The sequence below is a fragment of the Bubalus bubalis genome, chromosome 3, assembly GCF_019923935.1.
Source record: "Bubalus bubalis isolate 160015118507 breed Murrah chromosome 3, NDDB_SH_1, whole genome shotgun sequence".
In the NCBI taxonomy this organism is placed as follows: Eukaryota; Metazoa; Chordata; class Mammalia; order Artiodactyla; family Bovidae; genus Bubalus; species Bubalus bubalis.
The window spans coordinates 12,062,699-12,085,566 of record NC_059159.1 but is presented as its reverse complement, the minus strand read 5'-3'; the positions used below and the strand labels follow the sequence as shown (position 1 = coordinate 12,085,566).

Below are 22,868 nucleotides of genomic sequence, written 5' to 3'. Positions count from 1 at the left end.
AGGAGGGTCTTTCCGCTCGCCCCAGACGCTGGACGCCGATTAGACCGCGCCTAGTGAGACGGTTAGAGTCGGGAGCCAATGAGCTGCGCGGCAGCGGAATCTATCCGATGAGAGCAGAGCTGAGGGTGGCCCTTGCGTGGCTCTCGGAGCTAAGGCTGTCGAGTGGAGCGGGAAGCGGGATGTGTCTCCTCCTGGGGGCCACGGGGGTGGGGAAGTCGCTGTTGGTGAAGCGCCTGCAGACTATCCTTCCGCGCCGGGCTGGGGGTGGAGGGGGTCCGGAGGGGCGTGGGGATCCGAGGGGCGCTGGTCGCGAGCGGGGCGGGGTGCGTCGGGGGCGCTCGGGCTGGGGGCGGGGTCCGGCCGACGAGCCCTCCTTGGCCCCACTCAAGAGTCCTTGACTTCCTGGCACAGTTGAGTTCCCGGGATGGGAAGGGCGACCTGGGCGATCCGCCCCCGACGCGGCCCACGGTAGGCGTCCTGCAGGTTTAGAAGTGGGTCCCCTTGAGATTAGCAGAGCTTTGGGTTCCTTTAAAGGGAAGCAAGGGTCTGACTGGTGGGTGTGTTCAAGACACCTTTCCGGAGGTGGTGGGCGTCACCGCGGGGAGCCTGGCTCCGCCGGGACAGAGTCGCAGGGCATCCGGAGCCGCCTGCCCCTCACCACTGGTCAGATTGAGTTTGCTGCTCCCCGCACAGGGCGAATCCCTTTGGTGGGTGTCACAGCCAGCCCTGTGGGTCCTGCACCCCGGGGAGCGTCTTTAGACCTCCTCCCTTGTGGGTTCTGCCTTAGAGCCTAAACACTTGAGAAGACCTATGTTAGTGGTTAGGTCGCAGTGTAAAGGGCTGGGCACATTGCTCTCCAGGAGTTGCCAGTGGGAAAGTGCTTGTAGTGGTCTCTACATCCCGGTTTTTTCCACAGGTGGGTACCAATTTAACGGACATTGTGGCTCAAAAAAAGATCACCATCCGGGAGCTGGGGGGCTGCATGGGCCCCATCTGGTCCAGTTACTATGGAAACTGTCATTCTCTCCTGGTAGGTCCTAGTCTTTTGCCCTTCCTTTGGGGAAGAAAGTCCCCATTTCAGGGTTGTCTAGTCCCCAGTTTCACTTTGTGTGGGATAGAATTTGGGTTCCCAGGCAGCTATGCTAGTCAAGGAAACATGGCCCAGGCCAGAACTGCTTCCCTCTGGGACTCCAGCTGCTCCCTAATGCTGCTGCTCCCAGGCAAACGTGAAAGCTCACCAAAGGGTTGCTGAAGACAGTATTTCTTCTCTGCAGATAACTGTGTCATCCACTCACTGTCTTATTGTTCTGGGTGTGTTTGTGTGTTTTATGTTTTAATTATGTATGCCCTGGTTCATCCCATCCTGGCAAGATCTATGCCCCAAATTCTGGGACACCTCCTTGTAAAAGTAATGGCTACACGAGTAGAGCGACTTCCGTGTAGGTGGAAACAAATAACACTGGTGATTCTTGCATAGCTCGCTCCCCTCTGCTTTTCCTGAAGCCTTCCTTGCTCTTCCTGAGCCAGGCTTGTGATGTGAATAGAGATTTGGCAAGGATGGTATTTCATCCCAGGGGGGGCCCTAATCTCCATTCACTTCTTTCCAGTTCATGGTGGATGCCTCTAACCCCACCCAGCTCTCCGCATCCTGTGTGCAGCTCCTGGGTCTCCTGTCGGCAGAAGAACTTGCAAAAGCATCAGTTCTGATTCTCTTCAATAAAATGTACGTGTCTGTGAGGTGAGCAGGAGTGCAGGTGTGCCCCAGGGCGGAGCTCCTGTAGAGGGTAACCAAGAGGGTGGCGCACTGGGGGGTGGGAGGGGCACAGTGATGGCTAGGGTGGGCTTCTGGCAGCCCACTCTGATATGTGCTGCTTTCACTCCAGTGACCTGCCCTGTTACATGACCATAGAAGAGATGAAGTCGTTAATCAGGCTCCCGGACCTCATTGCTTGTGCCAAGCAGAACATCACCACCTTAGAAATCAGTGCCTGGAAAGGCACTGGCTTGTCAGACGTGCTGCGCTGGCTCCAGGACACCCACAGAACCAATGGTTGACTGCAGGGTGGAGAAGCATGGCTGGCCTGCTCTGTGGCAAGAAGGCAGAGGCGGTACTGCTTGGCCACCGGCTGTCTGTTGCTTTTATAAAAGCAGGCTAAGCCCTGGAAGACGGGTTTCTGTGCTGAGTTGCAGTGATGGATAAACTGAGTCACCCAGGTTACAGAAACTCCTGATATCTGCCCTCTGGCTCCAGGGTTGGGAGAGGAAGACAGGCCTGCCAGGTGGCTTGTGTCCTGTACCATCCTGGGATGGTTTTAGGGGAATTGTTCCCCTCTCCCCAGGACATCTGCTCTCTCAACTGTGATACAAGCTCCAACCTGTAAAGTTTCTGGTACCCTAACGGTGGGATACCCCACAGACAGCGTCAGGTACATGAGTCAGTGTGGTAGGAAAAACCAGGCTTTGGGTTAGAAACAGTAAACATTTACTACTCAGAGGTGCCTCAGTGGTCAGGGATCCCACAGGTAGGCCAGGGTAGAGAGAGGCTCTGATGGGGTATGGGAGGTGCTGGTGAGCTCATGGCCAGACCCTCAGGCCATAGTTCCCCCATGGCCTGCTGTGTTCTCAGCTAAGAGAGCTTGCAGGAAACACCTACATCTATTGCTGGTGCATTTGTGTCCTAGGGCCCCTGTAAAGAATCACCATAAACGGTGGCTTGTAGCAACATAAACTTAACAGTCATAGGATTGGAAGCCAGAAGTCTGAAATTGAGGTATCATCAGGGGTGATCCTTTTGCAGACTCCAAGGGAGAATCCATTCCTTGCTGTGGTTGCTGCATGGTGTCCTTGGCTTGTGGCTTGCAGGACTTGAATCCCTGACTCTTGTCTTTTTTTGTTTTTTTATTATTTTTTTGGTTGTGCTGGGTCTTTGTTGCTGCGTGAGGGCTTTCTCTAGTTGCAGAGAGCTGGGGCTAAGAGTAGTGCATGGGCTTGTTGCGATGGGTTCTCTTGTTGTGGGCTTCCCTCGTGGCTTAGACGGTAAAGAATCGCCTGTAATGCAGGAGACTTGGGTTCAATCCCTGAATTGGGAAGCTCCCCTGGAGACGGGAATGGCAACCCACTCCAGTATTCTTGCCTGGAGAATTCCATGGACAGAGGAGCCTGGGAGCTACAGTCCATCGGGTCCAAAGAGTTGGACACGAATGAGTGACTAATACTTTGACTTTTCTCTTGTTGCGGAGCACGGGGTCTAGGGTACAGGCTTCTAGGGCGTAGTTGTTGCACTCAGGCTTAGTTGCTCCACAGCATGTGGCATCTTCCCAGACCGGGGTTTGAATCCATGTTCCCACATAGGCAGGCAGTCTTACCCACTGTACCACCAGGGACATTCTCTGATCTTTCCTTCTTATGAGGATGTAACAGTGGTAAAGAATCAGACTGCCAATGCAGGAATTGCAAGAGACACAGGTTTGATCCCTGGGTCAGGACGATCCCCTGGAGTAGGAAATGGCAACCCACTCCAGTATTGTTGCCTGGAAAAGTCTATGGACAGAGGAGCCTGGCAGGCTACAGCCCATGGGGTCGCAAAGAGTCAACACAACTGAGCAGCTGAGCACAAACAAGGGCCCACCTTAATCCAGATTGAGTTCATCTCAAAATCCACAATCACATGTACAAAGATTGTTTTTCCAAATCAGGTCCTCTTTGTAGGTTCTGGGGGTTACAACTTGGGCATACCTTTGGGGCCGCTATTAAACCTGCTGCAGTCTAGTAAGAAATCCTCTGCTTCTGAGTGTGGTTGTGAGTTTTCCTACAATACCTTCCTCTGTCTCAGCTGGTGGTCTAGCTCACTGGGCTCCAAGGGCCTTTGGAAGGCCTGTATGGCCCCCTTTAGCCTTGTGGGGACCCAGGGCCCCAACACCCTGCGGTTTCTCTAGGGCCAGAACAGTTCACACTGGCCTGCTTGGGCCACCCCTGTGGTTGTGCTTTGGCCTCACCCACTCTGATCCCAGGGCCAGATGTCCAGGCCCAGAGGGGCCAGGCAGGGGGCTCAGTACACACTCCAGGAGAGTGGGCTGAGGGGTCTGGGCTTCAAGTTGACCTACATCCTCAGCCTGCTTCTGTTTCCCCAGTTGTTCTGAGAAACAGCTCTCAGATGGAGTAAATACTCTCTGTGAAGAGGCCCTGGGGTTGGGCAAGCCATCCTGAACAATCTTAAAGACAGCCTTCCCGAAACCTGGAGAGAATAGCTAGTTTTGGAGGGAGCCGCTGGCTGGCTGCGTCAGTCTAAGGCCGTAGGAGAGTGCTTTGCAGTGTTTGTAACACCTGAACATGGGCGCGGCAGAAGTTTGGAGCCCTGGTGGGGACCATTCTGTGACTGTGACCCAGGAAGGCATGCTGGCTGCCCAGAACCCATCTTCCCATCTGGGATGGAGCAAGGTTCTGAGCTGTTCTGCTGTCTGGAACCTGAGAATCTGGTGAGGGGCTGGTCGTTCTCCCTGGAGAATGTGCCACCTGTGCACACTCCCCACTCGCCCAGATTGCAGGGTGAGCTTCTGAATGCTGCGGTCCCACTAGGCCCCAACACCACCTCCCAAGGTTGGCCATTGGAGGAGCCCATCCATTCTGTTCTCCCCACTCTGCTTTCCCAGAGTCACCTACAGAGCTCGTCGATGCAATGGACCCTGGACCCCCAGAGTCCATGTGGATGCCACAGGGCTCCCTGAAGTCAGTACTGAGTTCTCAAAAGTGCTGATGCTGCCCTCTGGTGTCCTCATTCCTAGACTGGCTGGGAGGGTGGGTGGGCAAGTGGGCAAGAGTCCCCCAGGTATCAGCCAAGGACCATAGCAAAGACTGCCTCCTCCTGGCCCCCACGCTAAGAGCAGGCCTGGAACACTTGTGTCATCACCAAATATATTTTGTATACATTATACTTGTATGAAATATAAGTATATAACAATATGTTTAAGATAATTCAGTTGCCCACCTGTTAAAAATGAGTAAAGTAAAATATTTTTTAAATATCAGTAAAGTTAGACAATTTAATGAATTGTGACTTTCATTCACAAAGTGATAGTTTTTAATATTCAGGAGTAAACTGTCAAGAAATGTATAAGACATAGATGAAGCAGACCACAAACTAGCAGCAAGAAACAGAAAAGATTTATATACACAGTGGTTCTTAAGTGGGACAGTCTGGCCACCAGTGGATACTCTGGAAATATTTTGGATGGTATAGCTGGGGGTGGGGGCTGTGATCCAGCACCTATGTGTATCTATTAATACAAACAGAGAGAACAGGAGAAAGAGAGAATGACATTTATTTTAAGGAATGAGCTCATGTCATTGTGGAGGCTGGCAAGTCCACAATCGGCAGGACTGGGCAGCAGGCTGGTGAAGCAGGTTGACGGGATGTTTATAGTCTGAAGGCCATGGGCTGGCAAAGCCTTCTTTGTGCGGGTGAGGTCAGTCTTTTCTGTTATTAAAGTCTTAACTGAAGTCCACCTGTATTATGGAAGGTAATCTGCTTTATGCATAAAGTCTACTGATGTTAATCTCATCTAAAAAACACCTTCACAGAAACATCTAGAATAATATCTGTCCATCGGTAGACATCACAGTGAGTTCCTTGGTCTGATGAAGTGATGGTCAGCTGCCCAAACTGGTGCAAAATCCTCTGTTGTGATTCTTTCATAGTATTCTGAGCATTTGCATCTACCACCAGGGCGGCAAAGCACTGTCCAGAGTTGGCATCTCTTCACGTCAGAACCCCTTGTAGCCCTGGGTTTCTGGCACCAGTCTGATGTGACCCTGTGCTCAGGGCCTGCCCACCAGTGCACCTGGCACATGAAGATCCATGGTCTCAGTGTCTCACGTTGGCAGACAGGACAATTGTTACTGGCATTTTGGACCTCAGAGGGTGCAAGAGGTCTACAGGCACCTCTGTGATGCTGTGTATTCCAGTCCTAGACCACCACAATAAAGCAAGTATAATAAAGTCAGCCACACACATATCTTGGTTCCCCAGTGTGTAAGTGTGAAGTACTGTGAATATTGCCAAAATGTGACACACAGACATGAAGTGAGCAAATGCTTTTGGAAAAATGACACCTATAGACTTGCTTGATACGGTTGTCACAAACCTTCAATTTGTTAAAAAAAAAAGTTATCTGTGAGGCATAATAAAATGAGGTCTGCCTGTTTATCTACATTCAGCCCATCTCAGTGTTGCTGCAGTGCCCATGTCCACAGATGTCATGGACCCAGGTAGTTATCTCATGGGAGCACATGGGGTATCTTTGTTCCAGCCACCTTCCAAAATTGGAAAGGGGTTCTTCTGATACGCACTGACATGTCCTACTCAACACACCCCTCAAATGGTTATCATCGATTTCCATGGGACTGTGCCCCAAATGGACATCCTTAAAGAGGCCACTGCCCTCCTGCCTGACCATATGGCCAGGCCATTGGCCGCTACCCCAGTCAGTAAAAACTCAAACACAGGGGCTTCTACAGCTCAGTGCTTCATCACTGCTAGGAAAAATGCATGTAATTTAGCCCAAACAAGCTGGTCCTTTTTAACCTATTTCAGTCAGTCTCCATTTGCTGGTCTTTACGTAGAAGCTTTCCAAACAAATGCTGTCCATTCAACTTGGAACTGCCGTTTACAAAGTGAACAGCTCTTTGTTGGTCAGTCGAGAGCAGTTTGTAGGGCACTGTCCAAGTGACTCCCAAGTAGAGTCCAGCACCTCCTCATGGTTCCAGGGTCCGCCCGGATGAAAAGGCTTCCTGCACCTCCTTGCAGTCTGCAGGCAGCTCGGTCTGGCATAAGCCATTTCCACTTCCATGTCTATATGGAAACCTTCTGGGCACTGCCACCGGCATTCAAGTGTTTCTCTGACATTGTCCGAGACATGACAGCTACTGGAGCTTAAGATCATTTTATATCCTTCAGTCACTGGGGCAGCTTCAGTTATTGTCAGGTGGCAAGGTGGTAAACCCCCCTCAAGCAGAAGTTCTCCCATCCAAAGTCCCAGCAGCTGCCGCTAGGGGGGTGCTCACAGGCTCTTGCCCTCCACACAGGGCCACCATGGCACCCAACTTTCTACCCCACACTGGGTTCAGCCACCCTTCAGTTCAGTCACTCAGTCATGTCCGACTCTGTGACCCCATGGACTGCAGCACACCAGGCCTCCCTGTCCATCACCAACTCTCGGAGTTTACTCAAACTCATGTCCATTGAGTCAGTGATGCCATCCAATCATCTCATCCACTGTCGTCCCCTTCTCCCCCCTTCAATCTTTCCCAGCATCAGGGTCTTTTTCAGCCACCCTTACTGGTTTCCATTTAGCATGTCCCGAAGGGCAGTTATATGCCTTCTGTTTTTATAAGATGAGGTGCAAGACTGCACAACTGCCCTCAGGAGCCAACTGCAAGCCCAGGTTGCTACCTCTGCTCTTGACTGACAGCTAGGCTATAAATTGGATTCCCAAGACCGCCCTCCTCAGGTTCAACTAATATGCTAGAGTGGCTCACAGAACTCAGAGACAGTTTACTTACCAGATCACTGGTTATAAAAGAACATTTCTCAGTGATGGGACTCCAGGAAATCAGTTTTTCCAAGTCTCCCTCTTAATTGGTTCAGAGAAACAACTCTCCAGACTGGGAATGAATTTTCTATACTGGAGCTACATTCTCAATGCTCAACCCCAGTACTACTGAACAGTCCCTGCCTCAGAGCTCGATTCCCAATTGTGGAGGTCTCCAATAAACCTCAGCAAATCAAGAAAAAAAGATACTGAACCCACAACACTTAGTGCTCTTCCAACAGGAGTGAACAGATCGTGTCCTTACACCAGACTGGTGGTGATAAAGTGAGGGGGCAGGTAGACACGCTGTTTACAGTGCTGGACGTTATGAATCTGAACACCAGCGTGCAGGCTTCAGTGTTGCTTTCCCAAGTAATGAATTCTCAGCAGACACTATCAGGCAATTATGCAGCATTATGTGGAAAGATATTGGATCCAGGGTTGGTGTCACATTCTGAAAATGCAATCCAGAAAGTGTCCACGCGGCTCCCTCCCAGACGCTCCAAATTGCCTGACAGACCATTCGAGGTTTGGCAAGTGGGTTTCACAGAGCTGCCCACCATCTCATGGGTATAATTCTTGGTATTGGCAGGGCTTCCCTGGTGACTCAGTGGTAAAGGACCCTGCCTATGCTGGAGACACAGGTTCCATCCCTTGGTCGGGAAGATCCTCTGGAGAAGGAAATGGCAACCCATTCTAGTATTCTTGCCCAGGGAATCCCACGGACAGAGGAGCCTGGTGCGCTATAGCCCATGAGGTTGCAAAGAGTCAGACATGACTTAATGACCAAACAGCAACAATGATTTGCATGTTTCTTCATTGGACTGAAGCTTTTCCACCCAGCCAGGCCACTGCCTCCTCTGTGGCTCAGATACCATTGGAAAGGAACACTTTTTGAACTTCATAGCGACTGAGGAACCCACTTTATTGGTCAAGTGCTGTCTATACAAGTCTGTGTCATTTGGCCAGTTCTCATCAAAACCTCCTTAGGTCAGAGTAAGTGCCAATAAGCACATAACCAGAAATTGTGCAGCCCAACAACTATCGCTTGATTCATCTGCTAAAGTAACTTTAGACAGCCACAGAGACTTTGATCTCGTACTTAATGAATAAGGAGGCATTTGTCCAATAGAAAATACAACTACTACTACTTGGATAAACACCTTTGGAGAAGTAGAAACTCAATTACACAAGATGAGGGAACAAGCACAAATTTCACCTGACTCTCCTTGGCCCTTTGATTTATTCAGCTACCTTCAGGTCTAGGGTCATGGTTTAGAACCATCATACAAGCTAGTTGTCATATATTACTTTTGCATTCTGCTTTGCATAGTTTTAGTTTTTTGTTTCTGTTTTTTTTTTCCCATGCTGCATAGCTTGCATGATCTTAGTTCCCCAACCAGGGATTGAACTTGGGCTCTTGGCAGGGAAAGTGCAAAGTACTAACCACTGAACCACCAGGAATTCCCTGTTTTAAAACTTTGTACATGCTTCTGGTCAACCCCCTGCAGAAATGCACACTAAATACAATGATGTTGACTCAGTGCCTTGAGAGGACTACTGATGCCTGTACCTTCTTTACAAGGTATGATTTTAACAGGGAAAGTGGCTGAGAGTTTCTCCTTCTACTTTCCTTGTTACTCAAACGTGGCCGCACTCAGTGTCAATCACTATGCACTTTCTCTCTGATGTGGGACACGATGTCCAGGCAAGGTCCTGGCATTGAGGGACAAAACACAATTCCACTAAAACTGATCAGTGATGCTCTCAAGGAAAGACCCGGATCAAAAGGGAGGGGGAAATGTGGAAATGAGCAAAGGAAAGCTCAATCAGAATGGGGTCGGGAAGCTCTGAAGGGAAGGCTCTCTCATGCATGCATCCCTCAGCACCACAGCTCACAGGCCCAGCAGGAAGATTTCCTCTGATTCAGAAACAAGCTACTCATTGCACCCAATGGAAAACCAGATCCCTCCTCATTTCCTCCTCACTTCAGTTCAGTCGCTCAGTCGTGTCTGACTCTTTGCGACCCCACAGACTTCAGCATGCCAGGCTTCCCTGTCCATCACCAACTTGCCGAGCTTCCTCACACTCATGTTCATCGAGTCGGTGAGGCCATCCAACCATCTGCTCCCCTATTGTCCCCTTCTTCTCCTGCCTTCAATCTTTCTCAGCATCAGTGTCTTTTCCAAATGAATCAGTTCTTCAAATCAGGTGGCCAAAGTATTGGAGCTTCAGCTTCAGCATCAGTCCTTCCAATGAATATTCAGGACTGATTTCCTTTATGATTGACTGGTTTGACCTCCTTGCAGTCCAAGGGACTCAAGAGTCTTCTCCGACACTACAGTTCAAAAGCATCAATTCCTCCTAAAACCTAGTAAAAGCTCACCTTCCCTTTGTCTCCTCCAACTTGCCACACAGTTTGCTTGTTCTGAATTGAAATTCTGATTCCAATAAACTCATTTTGGCCAAAGATCTTATTTCATGCTAAGAGTCAACACCCTTAACGCAGGCTGGATGTCCTGATGGCTGATCCTACCTGGGTTCTATCTCTAGAGGTGACCCGAATCTGGGTGCATTCCTGAGGGGTGATGCCCAGCTTGGGGGCCCATCTCTGAGGGATGACCCCAGCCTGGTCACCATCGCTCATGGGTTAGGTTGGGCCTGATGACATCTCTGATGGTAAAGCCAGCTGAGGCGACTTGACCAGTTTTTAGAGGCACTCCAACAAGGGTCTAAGGAAATATAATTTCCACATTTCATGTGACCAAGGGCAAACTTCCTTCACTATGACCTGTTTCCTCATTCCCAGGTTCAATCCATACTTACAGTGCGTCCAGGAAACACTGGTGTTTCTCAGCGGCTCCACCTCATCCCTTGCTCTCACTGCCCTGCCTGTCTCAGAACCCAATTGTAAGAAGGATGCCAGCACTGAACGAGAGATGCGCTGCCCGCCCCAACTGCCATGTGATGGGGGGTGAGTCCTGGCTACTGCAGCCAGCCAGCACCTGGCTGCTCCATGCAAGGGCTGGGGCCACCCACCATGCAGAAACACTCCCTAGAGAGTGACATCCTGATTCCAGGTACAGCTTCCAGAACTTCAATCTTTTAATTCAAAAATAAACTTCACTGCATAAAATACAAACTTGGGAAAGAGCAAAACAGACCCCATACCACTCCACACTCATTCTCTCAGGCCACCCTGGCCAGCGCTGAGGCCGAGCACTGGCTGAGGTGCCCAGGCCGTCTTTGCTGGCTAGAGGAGCCTGAGCTGTAGAGAGCAAGGCAGCCCAGCGGCTGTCAACCTCCAACAGGGCGATGAGCGCCCTGACCCTGTCCCTCCATGTTCGACTGCTAGCAGCCTGTAAGCCACATCCCCATGCTCTCATTTATATCCCACACCTGAGCAGGAGAATTAAACCCAGGTGCTCTCCTTTGGCACCCGTGGGAGGTTCAAACCTTGCCAGGCCCTGCCCTTAGCAGAAACTCACATGGCTCCTCTGATCACGAGAGCCCTGAGCTGGGCCCCTGTCCTTGCTGTCTAGCCACTCTTGACCTGCTAGAGAGCTCCGCCGTGTCCTCCCCAGAGACCCTGATGATATAAGGACTCAGCCTCCCCATCCGCGGTGTGGGTGGCTTAGTCTTCGCACCCCAACATAAGCTGGGGTGGCGCTGCCTGCCCTGTGGGGACCATGATGACAGTGGTCTAGGTGGCCTAGATGCTGACCCCCTGCCCCTGCCCTACACCAGCCTGCTGTCTGGCTTTGGCTCCAGCCGTGTGGCTCTGTCGAATCCGGTAGAGCCTCGCTTATCGAGTCAGCAGTATCTACAACTCACTGGCATTTAGGGACAGGATTATGGGATTGGCCCTCCCTAAAGTGGCCCTGGGTTGTGTCTCAGCCTGGACCTGTGTGTTCAGAACAAAGCTGCATGTGACGCTAGGCTTAAGGGAACGATGCTGACTGCATCTCACCCAGGTGGTGGCTCCATCTATGGGGGCTCAGGAGACAGATGATGCTCTGTGCGAGATATGGGTCCAGTGGATGGTCACTCCTGAAAGACCAGTCTCTAGGGAGAAAAAACACAGGAGCCCACTCCCCCACCTGAGTCCCAGGATATGTCCTGGGAAAGGACTCTCGACTGTAGGCCATCTGCTTGTCCAGCTCCAGCCGAGGTGCAGCAGCTCTGGTCCCTCTTCATCACAGCTGCGTCCCTGGCTTCTTCCCGGGAGGGAGGTGGGGTGGCTGTGGCGACTGAGTCCCCTGCCGCTGCTGCTGCAGTCTCTTTAGCGCCCTGTAGGCGTTCACGGCCCGCTCCCTCTCCTCCGCCACGATCCTCTGTCTGGCCAGCGAGGTGGTCAGAGGCTGGGACACACTGCCGGGGCTTAAAAGCTTCTTCAGCATCAGTGATTTCTTGCCAGGCTGAAGAACAGAGAGAGGGAGGCTGAGGCACAGGTTCGGGAAGGAGGGGAGGTTAAGGAAGGGTCTCAGTTCAGTTCAGTCGCTCAGTCGTGTCCGACTCTTTGCGACCCCATGAATCACAGCACGCCAGGAAGGATCTAGGTCAGTTCAAAAGTCCAAAAGTCAGTCCGTGAGAACGTGGTGCTCTCCTGTATGCCCTGGACCCTGCAGCATCAAGGGGCAAAAAGGGCAACTCCCGGAACCCTTGCTTACCTGGTCCCTACTCATGCTCATCCTGGGCTTGGCGGTCAGCTCTGGCGGCTGCAGCGCGACCTCACCAAACTTCACCGTGTCTGGAGGGGCAGAGGAGCACAGCTGAAGCCTGCTGCCCACACAAGCCCCGCAGCCCTGGCACCCAGAGCCACTGTTAGCCCACCCACTGACCCCAACACAACTGCTTCCGGAAAAGCTACCTTGGAGCAGCTCCTGCTCTAGCCTCTCTGCTGCCTTCTCCTCCCTCCTCTGCCGAGCCTTGTCCAGTCGCCGCTTCTGGAACCTGGGAAGAGAGCATAGTGCTGCTCTTACTCCTAAACCCTCGGTTCACTGGACTCGGGAAGAGGCAGAGGTCACCCCTGCTCACGAGGGATGATCCACGGCAGACCCCAGGGGGCTACCTCCAAACCCCACGACCTACAGAGAGCACTCCTGAACCCAGCAGACCCTCCCAAAGCTCTAGGTCAAGGGTCCTCAGCATCAGTAGCCCTGGAGCCATCTGACAATGTCTAGAGATGTCCTGGGCTGTTACAATGTGTGTGTGTGGGGGTGCTCTTGGCACCTCATGGGTGGAGGCAGGGTATGCCGCTCACTGTCCTACGGGGCATGGAACAGCCCCCACCCCAGAGAATCACCTGCCCCAAGTGTCAACCGTGCTGCTGGGTCTCAAGGGCCCTGCACAGTAGCATGTGTGATGTGGCTCCTTACCGTTACTGGAATCAGCGTCCAATGAGTGCTGGAGATCACTGTGGCTTTTACTGGTACCTGGGACAGGTTTTGTGTGATGTTATTTTCATTGGTTAATATGAGTATGTGTACTATAAGTGGACACGGAGAAACTCCACAAAGCTGAGAACAATCCAACTTTTACAGCTTTAGGGAAATTTTTTTCTTTCTTTTTAAATTAAGTCCATGCCACATGGCATGCAGAATCTCAGTTCCCCCAAGCAGGGATGGAACTCATGCCCCTCGCAGTGGCAGCACTGGGCTGCCCAGGCAGTCGCTGCTTTCAGAGAAATTTCTGATGAAAGCCTGGCTTGGTTCATGACGAAAGTTTCAGTAGAGGCAGAAACACATCTCAAAAAGCATTTGTTTGCTAAAACCACTGTCCCAGCCCCCACCCACAAGCTCAAGAAGGTATCACATAGCTTGTGTCCTAGACTTCTCCAGGGCTGAGAGTAGGGATGGGCAGCTGGTGGTGGGCTTCCTCCTGGTGCCAGTATCTCCACCAGGAAGCTGAGTCTGAGAGATCACAGAACTTGTCCAAATGACACAGCTACAGGCTCTCAAATCTTTTTGGGGCTGGAAAGGTCAATCCTGGAAACTGACTTCTGTGGGGCAGGAACAGTCCCCCTGGTGGCTTGCAAGCACTCCTGGGAAGGAGCCTCACCTTTTTTCTACTTCCCTACAATGACTGGGCTGGAGGGGACAGCTAGCCCTCGCTTGGCTCCTGGATCCCTTGATGCTTTCCACAGAGAGGCACAGACAAACTCTGAAGGCTAGGCTTTCAGAGTTCTGTGGGTTCAGAGCCTCCCAGGTCAAGAGGCTGAGGTGCAGAGAAAAACAGAGACTGACACCAGGTCCTGCTTGCTCTGAATCATGGGGTGAGGAGGGTGCCCCTTGGCAACAAGATGCTGTCAATGTAGAAGACATTCGAGGAACCCCACAGCCTTGCCTCCCAGCCCCTCCAGCTCCCACTCACGCTTTCTTCCGCTCTGACTTCTCCTTCTTGGGAGCCGCCTGCACCTCGGGCTGTCGGTTGGCTTGGTTCTTGCTGAGGAACAGCACATGCTGGGCCTCCTGTTCCATGCGCCGGACATAGGCCCTGTCGGACTCCCACTTCCTCTGCTTGAACTTGGGTATGGCAATGTCTGGTTCCACCCCCTTTGCTTCCTTCTCCAATGTCTTACTGAAGGCCGCCTGGGCTGAGGACAAAGGGAGACCTCAGAGGGGAGAGTGATGAAGGCAGGAGGGGTGGACTGGGTGGTGCTGGGCTGGTCACCCATGTTCATCTCCCCTCCCCAGGCTGCAGAAAGGGAACAGCAGGCTCATATGGGAACTAAACAATCTCTAAGATGCCAGCTGGGGGCACCCTGGGGTAGCATCCCCACAGCTCACTGGCACACATCAAAGATGTCCTCTGCAGCTCAGCTGAAAAAAGTGATGAGACCTTAAGTGTCCGTCACTAGGTGATCGGCTGAATGAATCCCCTTATGTTCATCCAGAGGTGTCACTGCACAACTGCTGAGGAGAGCTTCGTGGAGTTATGGGAAAGGGCATGGAAAGATCTACAAAATACACTGGAAGGGAAAACCCAGGACACCAAACAATGTACAGAATGAAAGTACAGCTTTTACTAATATGTGAAATGTGAAATACGTATGACTAACATGTGAATAACTAAAATAGGCCTAACATTTCCCCTGGGAAGGTAAAAAGAAGATGAATAGTGGTTTCTTCTAGGGGGAGGGAAAAGGATTCAAAGACACCGCAACTCATACCTTTCAGAACTGATTTCACCATATACATAAGTTTATATTTTTAAAAATAATTTAACCCCCCAAAAGTGCTGACTCTATAGGGCATGGTTCAGAATGTGCCATCATCCATCTGGGTCAGTGACCTCCTCTACCCCTCTGCTTCCTCAATTCTTTACTTCGCTATTGATTTGGCAGCCATCTAACCGCCAATAAAAAGGCTAAGGTTTACAAAGAAATGACAAAACAGCATTGCTGCAAAATCAGTGTCATGTTTAGGAACACATACAGCTATACATGTACACGAAACACAAACACTCTGGACCCAATTCCCCCAGCATTCAGGGAGAGGCTGACAGGTGGGCACCCTACCTGGCCTTGGGGAAAGGGGTGGGACGGGGGGGGGTGTGGAAATGAGCTTCCCAGAGGGTCTGATCAATTCCCTCCATAACCTCTGGAAACCATCCACTTCTCTCCACCATGACTTCTGCACTCTGGTCCAAAGAACCATCATCATAGTAAGGCTGGCCTGCAGTGTCCTCTCACCCCCTCAATCCTTACATAGCAACCTTTTTCTTCAAGTAAATCTGAACCGACTGTCCCCTCTTATGTATCTCCACTACTCTTGGGGGGCAGTGGTAGAAATCAACACTTCCATCTTAGCCCATGAGGCCCCAGGGACTCCTTTTGGAGCCTCACCTGAAACCACCTTGTCACCTGCTGCCACCCACTGCTCTGGCCCTGGTGACACCAGCCTTCAGTCAGCCTTCCACATGCTCCTACACCGTCTGAACTGCCCAAGCCTGGCAGATTTCTTTTTACTTGTGAAATTAAGTGGATTCAAACACACAAGGCTTTATGGCCACCCAGCATAGGCCTGCAGTTACCCTCTTTCTTCCTCTTCTTGTTACTGATAGGATTTTTCATCTCTTGCCGGCTCCTCATAATCTCTCGCAGCCTGAAAGGAATTTCCTGTTCATTCTGGTTCTTGGGCTTGCAATTCACTTTCTTCTTTTCTTTGCTGTGAAGGAGAACACGGGGGTGAGACAGGTCTCAAGTGGAGCATAAACAGAGAAACCGAAGCTCAGCCTGGAGAAAGAAACTTCGCAGGCTAACCTGGCCGCTTTCGGGCGTGCAGGTCAAGGGAGCACGACCTCGTCCTAGCCCGCCCGGAGACTGTCCCTGGACCGGTCTCCCTGCGTGGGAGGACCTGACTTCGTCCAGGATGACAAGACGGCGCCCGGAAGGTGACATGGGCCACACCGGAGACTCCGTCACGCCTCTGCCGACCCAGCTGACCCTCCGGGACGCCCACCGCCCGGACCCGGCAGCGAGCTGTGCCCGGCATGCGGAGGGGCGCCGAGGTGTCTTCAGGGCGGTGAGATCCGCACCCACCTGCGCGGTCCCGGCCGTGGCGCCGCGCGCTGCTTCCCCAACTCTTGCTGCCTCCGGCCCTGCGGTCGCCCTGGTCTCCCAAACCCTGCCGTTCCCGCCGGCACCGCCGCCGCCGCTCCGCGCCGGAGTCCAGCCATCTCTGCAAGCACGGGGTTCACAGAACAGCCACTTCCGCACTCCCGCGCGGTCCCGCCCTACGCCCGCCACTTCCGCTTCCTGCTCCCATCGGCGATGTACAGCTCCCTGACGGGTCGGGATTGGCCAGGGCGGCCGCCTTTCACGGCCGCCTGCAGCGCGTGCGCAGTGAGCCAGGCCGCGGGCAATGCTGCTGAGGGTAACTGGGGGAGGCCGGACGGTGGTTGCCGCTACCCTCGGCGGGGCAAGTACAAGCGGGGACGGAGACGGGGACGGGATGTGTTCGGGAGGCTGGGCCCCATAGGGGCCGAGGAGCCCCGCTCTTCCGGCCGCTGATCAGACCTCGGGGTAGTGCCGGCGGGTTCTGCTCTAGTTACCCCCCTCCAGTACCTGTTGAACAGCTGCTGTGTGCAAGGCCTTTGGGGAAACCTCAGTGAATAGGAGCTGATGCTCCTCGCTGGAGAAGTTAGAGAAATAAAGTTTGGGCCCGTGTTCAGTGCCCTGGAGACAGAGCAAGGGGCCAGGGTGGGGGCTCCAGGTGGGGAGAAGGCTGCGCCCTGGACCTTGGGAATGACTTGGGCTTCTCCTGTGACAGAAGGAAGAGGGATGAAGGGGTGATGCGTTTAGTCAGGATGGTCACGGGAGGGAAATGTGGGAGTAATGGTTGGAGAGGGAGAGGTGGCTGTTTGGCCTGGAGCTCACAAGCCTCCACCCCCGCCACAGTCCTGACCACCAGGCAAAGGCATCTTAGCTGGAGGTACAGTCTCTCCACTCACCATCTGCTGGAGTGCCTGCCTAGTGCCAGGCCTTGAACCCAGCCTCTCTCATGAACTTATGGGTCATCCTCATCCCAAGCATCATGTCCCTTTTACAAATGGGAAACTGAGTCTAAAGAAGAAGTAACTTGTCTAAGATCATGCAGGAATTAAGGAAACTGAGAAAGACATGGAGTCCCCTGCCAGTGACAGGAAGCCAAAGTTTGCCCAGAGCAGGAGGCAGGCCGGGCCTTACCAGCTTCCTAGAGACTCATGTGCTTATCTGCATCCTTAGGGGCCACTGTCCAGCTGGGACTGGTGCCAAAAGCTTCCTGGAGGCGGCAGCCTTCTTCGCAGGATCCAAGTCCGTGAAGCCCACAGAGAGTTTGGGAAGAACCATGTGGAAGTGGGGTCCCAAGCAGGTGCAGCGGGCACCGGGCAGCCCAAGTCCTCCCTGCAGGGTGGGGGCCCCTCAGGACCCCTATACCCACCACCACCTGAGCTCCGGCCACCCACCAACTGCTGCATGAGCGGCTGCCCCAACTGTGTGTGGGTGGAGTACGCAGATGCGCTGCTGCTGCACTATCAGGACGGCGGGGAGCGGGCCCTGGCCGCCCTGGAGGAGCACGTGGCTGATGAGAACCTCAAGGCCTTCCTCCGGATGGAGATCCAGCTCCGCATTAGGAGTGGAGGCTGAGCCACCTGGCCAGACACCCTCACCCTGACACACTCCTCCTCAGGATCCTGCACCGCCCCCTTTATCCACGGCCCGTTCGTGCGGCTGGTGTCGGCAGGAGTAGGAAGAGCTGTTTATTGACTTTGCCTGAGAATAAATATGTTCTCTGTGGTGGTTAGACAGCAGGCTTTTGTGTCATCATCTGTAGGCTTATGTCATATTATCATATGTCCACAGGGCACCTACAGCCTTCACCAATCTGTGAAGGTGAAAATAAACCTGTTTCCTTGACTATTCAAGTGACAATGACCCCAGGGGCCCCCTTCCATGTCCCAGCATCCCAGAAGTCTCACCCACAGGTCAGCTCTGGTCACTGTCCGTGGTGCGGCAGAGGGAGGACCATCTGGTCCTGTGAGGTGGCCATTAGCAAAGCACTGGTGGGCACAAATGCCCACAGATGGCCTGGGAAGCGTCCCATCCATCCAATTGCAGACTTCCAAGCTCTGATACCAGTGGCCTGGACAGACAGGGTTAAACGAATTTATGCCTATTTTATCTCCTCATTTAAAAGAAAAGCTAGGGTTGTGATCCGACTTCACAAAGGAGTTGAGCTGATAAAACAGGCCTTGCCAGGTAGAGGCCTTCAATGTAAAGCCAGCATTTTCCACTAAGGCAGATCTGTGGACAAAAGAATGAAACGACACAGCCATAAGACATGCTGCCGTGCTAATAATGCCTGAGGATACACCCAGTCGTGCCAGCTATCTTGGCCGGCTAATGATGTCATCCAGAATCAGCTTTGGTTTTTTCAGAGAAACATGATAGTAGCAATACAGGTTTGTTACACTTTATGTCAGAGAGCATCTACTTCGATCATACCCTATGGATTTGAAAATGGCCCAGGAAGAGATTTCCTGGGAGACAAAAGCACAACAGACCTTAGTGGGCCTGAGGCCCCTGAAGGGGTCTACAACATAGAGGTAGTTAATCTCAGAGATGTAGGAAGAAGTTACTGTATATTTCTCAATAAAACATATTTATGGAAAAAAAAAAGAAAGATTTTCTATGTGTATATGAACCTGGGGTTGATCTTTGTGAAGTCCCAGGAGGAGGAAGCTGGGGGAAGGCGAGAGATGTAGAAAATGTACCACGTGGTGGGAACAGCAGGTACAAAGGCCCTTGGGTGGAAGGAGTTCCTTAGAACACACAGCAAGAGGGAGGGATGAGAGGTGAGCCCACCGAAGTGAATCAGGACCAGGCTACCTGGCTTTGGGGGCCAGAAAGGGGTTCCTCGGCAGTCAGGACTGAAAGCGGAGAGAGGCCTGAGATGGCAGCCAGTGCCGTGTCATCTTTGCTTCAAAAATGAGCAGCTTCAGGGACTTCCTGGTGGTCCAGGGGTTAAGACTCCGTACTTCCAATGCAGGGGGCCTGGGTTCAACCCCGGATCTGGGAACTAGATCCCACATGCCACAACTAAGAGTTCCCATGCTGCAACTACAGATCTCGCATGCCACAACTAGGACCCAGCATAGCAAATAAATATTTTTTTAAAAACAAGCAGCTACAGGAGAGGCTGGTTGTTCATGATCATACATCCCTTGCCTGTCCTGACCCTGTCCCCAGCTTATCCTTCCCTTGACCGCACCTGAGCCCCTTCCCCCATCTCGGGGAATCCTCGGTAGTGCTACCCAACCCCACAATCTCATTAGTGAGGTGTCAGGCACAATCCTAATCAGCTTACCCAGCTGCAGGATAAATGCCCAGCCGGCACCCTGCTGAGGGAGGCCTGCCACTCACACCCATGGTCCCCTGAGACCTGCTGCCCCAGAACCTGGTGAGTAGCAACCTTCCCAGGTTGCCTTTCCTGGTGGCCACTTACCCAAGGGTGTTAGTGGGTATCTGCCTAGAGGGTGGGGAGCTGGTGGGCTTTTCACCACCATCCTGAGGTCTGGGTCTCTGGGTGGCCACCCACTGCCCTGTTCAGAGAGGACGCCCAGCCTATCACATCCTCTGCTCCCCATGTCAGGTGGTGGTGCAGGCTGTCCCCCAGGCTAGCAGTGGTCTCGGAATCTCAGGCCACACACCCTCCACCAACCTAAATGGGCACAAGCCACAGGCCAGGCTGGAGCCAGGGCAGCTCAGGCAGCGGTTTCCATGGGATAGCATCTGATAGTTGGAGCTCCATCAGGTCTCAGAACTGCCCCCACCAGGCCCATGGCCTGGGACTGGCGAAAGGGTCTGGCTGGGCCCACAGCGTCTGGGCCGTGAGGAGCGGGTGTTGTGGGGTTTGAGCTGCCAGGGCCACCAGACCTGCTGCTGTCCACCTTGGACCCAGTGTAGATCTGGCCCCTGATCCCCGGTTCCTCTCAGGCTGATGCTGGTGCCAGCACAGAGGCCAAAACTTAGGGAGGGGAGGTCCACAGCGGGGCCCATCCAACCCTAGGTGCCCTGGTACTCATGGCCAGGCCTTCCTCACTGGTCTTGATAGAACCAGCTGCCCTTGCCTCCCCACTGGTCTCAGCCCTTAAACTCTAGCAGGCAGCAGGCGGTGGCCCCAGACAGAAGTCAAGCATTGCAGCCCACAAATGGGGGACAAGAAAAGGGGCCACAAGAGGTGGTGCCTGGGGCATCCAGTGCCAGGGTAGCTACGGCTCCTGGCTGTGTCGTGTACTTAGCCCCAGAACCTTCTGGGCTCAACCTCCTGAGAGATTAGCGTCTCCCTCTGGTGCTAATAGGCTTAAAGGAAGGTGAGCTTCCTCTGGCCAAGGTCACCAGGGTTTAGGGCATCCAGGGGGAAGCTCTGGGGGAGAGGAGGAAGGGAGGCCACTCCATGCAGTGGGTTCAAGGACACCAGCAGGTGCTGCTGGCACCTAGCGAGTGGTGGCGGGTGGAGGGGTTGTGTTTACCAGCAGAGGGAAGACGCTGCTGGAACCAAGGCTACACAGCTACACAGTTGGGGGTTTCATTGTGACACAGGCCCCTCCCCTGCCCTCCCATTTCTCAGGCTACTTTTATGCCCCCATAAATGAGGCTGAGGGTTCCACCCCAGAGATTGGGATGGGGAATGCAGAAGGAGGAAGCCATCAGGAGGGTGCCCCTGGGGACCACCCAGCACTCTCACCCCGTTCCTGGTCCTCATTTGGGCCCCAGGTGCAGTTGGCAGAGGCTCCCCGGGGCAGGGGACTGCCGTCCAAGTCCTACTGGGGACTGGTGGGTCTCATATTGCAGGGTTTCCTCTGCTCCAGGGAGTTGAGACCTGCGAGGAGGGTTGGAAGCAGGAGGGCCCAGAGTGTGAGGGAGTCCAGAAGCTGAAGGTCGCTGCGGGATCTCTGCCAACCTGGCCATGAACCTGGAGCCACCCAAGGCCGAGATCCGGTCGGCCACCAGGGTGATGGGGGGACCCGTCACTCCCAGGAAAGGGCCCCCGAAATTTAAGCAGCGGCAAACCAGGCAGTTCAAGAGCAAGCCCCCCAAGAAAGGTGTCCAAGGGTAAGCAGAGCTGTGGGAGGGGTGGCTCTGAGAGGGGGGTGGAGGGCCCACCAGCTGTACAGGGGGGAGGGGGACTGCACTGCGGGGGGGGGGCTGGGTGGGGCCTCAGCCACCCTTTTCTGGTGGAAGGCGATCTCATCCTCCTAAGTGGGTGGGGCAGTTCTCGGGGGCCTGAGCCGGCCTGTCTCAGGGTCCCCGTTCCCTGGGGACAGGGAGGGGGGTCCTTTTTAGCTGTCATTGCTGAAAGGTCTGGAAAGCACACCCACCCACACTGTCACCCAGACACTCAACCAGCACCCCACTTACTGATGTGCATCTCTGCACACGCAGCCCTATCTGTACACACCTAGGACACACTCAGACACACCACATTCCCAGGAACCTGCACTCAAGTCCACACACGCCCCCCTCCCCCCTCTTCCTGGCCATCGGCCCTGACTGCTCTGTCCTTGCAGGTTTGGTGATGACATCCCTGGAATGGAAGGCCTGGGAACAGGTATGACAACCACAAGTGTCCACCTAGGTGCCCCCACTCGCCCAGCCCCCCACCCCAGGCAGAGGGCACCTCCCCCTAGCTGTGCTTCATTCCCTTTCCCGACTGCAAGCTTCAGACACCACCTGAGTGGGGTCATTCCTACTCAGTGGGTGCTTGGAGGGGCTGGGAGGAACAAAGCTCTTGCTGTCCCCACCCCAACCCCCCCTCACCAGCAGCAAGGCCCACCTTGCGCCCCGCCTCCTCCAGGCCTGCTGTACCCACTCTCTTCCTGGGCAAGGCACCCATTTGATACCCCCCAGAGGTGATGTGTCCTGAGAGGAGGGCTCTACGCTCAAGGACCTTGTACTCTCACCACTGGGGTGTGGACAACAGGGCCCGGAGGGCATGGCGGCACTGGGGGCCATGGGACCCTCAACCTGCTGCCCCCTTGTCCTGCAGACATCACCGTCATCTGCCCGTGGGAGGCCTTCAACCACCTGGAGCTGCACGAGCTGGCCCAGTACGGCATCATCTAGCCCTGGAACCCCGCCCTCGGCCCCTCTACTCTGCTGCCCACCCTGACCCCCTGCTCAAGATTTCTGTGAGGAGAGCTGTGCCCCTGGGAGGTCCAGAGTGTCTGGATTGTGTCTGGAGACCCTCACAGGGCAGCAGCCTAAAGCCTCCTGGACGCTAGTTACCAGGAGCCCACCAGCTCCTTTCAGGGCACCCTCTCGGGGCAACCAGGCCCTGCTTAACTTCCAGAAACACTGGTCCACAGACCCTCTCATCCCCAGGCTGGAAAGCTAGGGCAGGCCTCCCATTGGTGTCTGCCACACCCCGCCTCCTGGCCTGACTGTCTGGGGCTGAGAACGGGCTCCCCTCACTAGCCTTTCCCAGTTGAAGCCGTTGGGCCAGCAGGTGAATGCCAGGAGTCCTGCAGGCGTCAGACAATGAGAACCCCCTGGACCAGTCACACCAGTAGGAAGCTTTCCAACGTGGCCCATGCTCGCTGTCCTGTTTCAAATAAAGTTAGCCGTGCTCCCCACCACTTGTCTGGGGTGTGCTGTCAGTGGGGACAGGGCCCGAGGATAGCATCTGTTCAGTAGGAGTGGATGGCGCAGGCGCAGGTGGCAGGGATGGGGGGGCCTTGGCCAGGCTGAGGGGAGGAAACACGTCGGGTGCTGTTAGAAGGCTCCTGAAGGCTGGATTG

At 53.8% G+C, this 22,868-nt stretch overlaps 4 protein-coding genes across 8 annotated transcripts; 3 read left to right on the top strand and 1 right to left on the bottom strand.

Moving 5' to 3' along the window:
• Positions 1–107: 107 nt before the first annotated feature.
• On the top strand, positions 108–10,728 carry ARL16 (ADP ribosylation factor like GTPase 16). 4 transcript variants are annotated; one of them, XM_025279707.2, is made up of 5 exons: positions 108–240; positions 410–468; positions 917–1,030; positions 1,608–1,723; positions 10,396–10,728. In XM_025279707.2, the coding sequence occupies exons 1-5, from the start codon at positions 108–110 to the stop codon at positions 10,562–10,564; spliced, it is 591 nt and encodes a 196-aa protein (XP_025135492.1). In that variant the 3' UTR covers positions 10,565–10,728. The 4 variants fall into 4 exon arrangements, with proteins under 4 accessions (XP_025135492.1, XP_025135489.1, XP_025135490.1 ...); XM_025279704.2 differs by having other exon boundaries at positions 1,608–1,738; XM_025279705.2 differs by lacking the exon at positions 10,396–10,728 and adding an exon at positions 1,884–2,171.
• On the bottom strand, positions 10,674–16,349 carry CCDC137 (coiled-coil domain containing 137). Its single transcript, XM_006064207.3, has 6 exons — positions 16,129–16,349; positions 15,621–15,754; positions 13,959–14,181; positions 12,457–12,539; positions 12,257–12,336; positions 10,674–12,004 (listed from the first exon to the last, which is right to left on the bottom strand). The coding sequence occupies exons 1-6, from the start codon at positions 16,263–16,265 to the stop codon at positions 11,783–11,785; spliced, it is 879 nt and encodes a 292-aa protein (XP_006064269.2). The 5' UTR covers positions 16,266–16,349; the 3' UTR covers positions 10,674–11,782.
• On the top strand, positions 16,328–17,874 carry OXLD1 (oxidoreductase like domain containing 1). Of its 2 annotated transcripts, none has more exons than XM_044938691.1 (2): positions 16,328–16,462; positions 17,314–17,874. In XM_044938691.1, the coding sequence occupies exons 1-2, from the start codon at positions 16,451–16,453 to the stop codon at positions 17,713–17,715; spliced, it is 414 nt and encodes a 137-aa protein (XP_044794626.1). In that variant the 5' UTR covers positions 16,328–16,450; the 3' UTR covers positions 17,716–17,874. The 2 variants fall into 2 exon arrangements, with proteins under 2 accessions (XP_044794626.1, XP_006064267.1); XM_006064205.3 differs by having other exon boundaries at positions 16,376–16,507.
• PDE6G (phosphodiesterase 6G) lies at positions 16,389–22,703 on the top strand. The gene is made up of 4 exons (XM_006064204.3): positions 16,389–16,507; positions 20,940–21,183; positions 21,639–21,679; positions 22,118–22,703. Exons 2-4 carry the CDS (start codon positions 21,038–21,040, stop codon positions 22,192–22,194), a joined length of 264 nt encoding a protein of 87 aa, XP_006064266.1. The 5' UTR covers positions 16,389–16,507; positions 20,940–21,037; the 3' UTR covers positions 22,195–22,703.
• Positions 22,704–22,868: the final 165 nt, after the last annotated feature.

What these genes read in the sequence shown, in the direction of transcription:
- ARL16 (XM_025279703.2), top strand. Translation starts at nt 108, where the DNA reads ATGAGAGCAGAGCTGAGGGTGGCCCTTGCGTGGCTCTCGGAGCTAAGG. An exon ending in CGCCCCCGACGCGGCCCACG is followed by an intron (nt 469 to 916) that starts GTAGGCGTCCTG and finishes TTTTTTCCACAG; the next exon opens with GTGGGTACCAATTTAACGGA. An exon ending in GAAACTGTCATTCTCTCCTG is followed by an intron (nt 1,031 to 1,607) that starts GTAGGTCCTAGT and finishes ACTTCTTTCCAG; the next exon opens with TTCATGGTGGATGCCTCTAA.
- CCDC137 (XM_006064207.3), bottom strand. Translation starts at nt 16,265, where the DNA reads ATGGCTGGACTCCGGCGCGGAGCGGCGGCGGCGGTGCCGGCGGGAACG. An exon ending in CCACGGCCGGGACCGCGCAG is followed by an intron (nt 15,755 to 16,128) that starts GTGGGTGCGGAT and finishes TCTCCTTCACAG; the next exon opens with CAAAGAAAAGAAGAAAGTGA. An exon ending in AAGTCAGAGCGGAAGAAAGC is followed by an intron (nt 12,540 to 13,958) that starts GTGAGTGGGAGC and finishes CTCTCTTCCCAG; the next exon opens with GTTCCAGAAGCGGCGACTGG.
- OXLD1 (XM_006064205.3), top strand. Translation starts at nt 16,451, where the DNA reads ATGCTGCTGAGGGTAACTGGGGGAGGCCGGACGGTGGTTGCCGCTACC. An exon ending in TTGCCGCTACCCTCGGCGGG is followed by an intron (nt 16,508 to 17,313) that starts GCAAGTACAAGC and finishes CTGCATCCTTAG; the next exon opens with GGGCCACTGTCCAGCTGGGA.
- PDE6G (XM_006064204.3), top strand. Translation starts at nt 21,038, where the DNA reads ATGAACCTGGAGCCACCCAAGGCCGAGATCCGGTCGGCCACCAGGGTG. An exon ending in CCCAAGAAAGGTGTCCAAGG is followed by an intron (nt 21,184 to 21,638) that starts GTAAGCAGAGCT and finishes CTGTCCTTGCAG; the next exon opens with GTTTGGTGATGACATCCCTG. An exon ending in AATGGAAGGCCTGGGAACAG is followed by an intron (nt 21,680 to 22,117) that starts GTATGACAACCA and finishes CTTGTCCTGCAG; the next exon opens with ACATCACCGTCATCTGCCCG.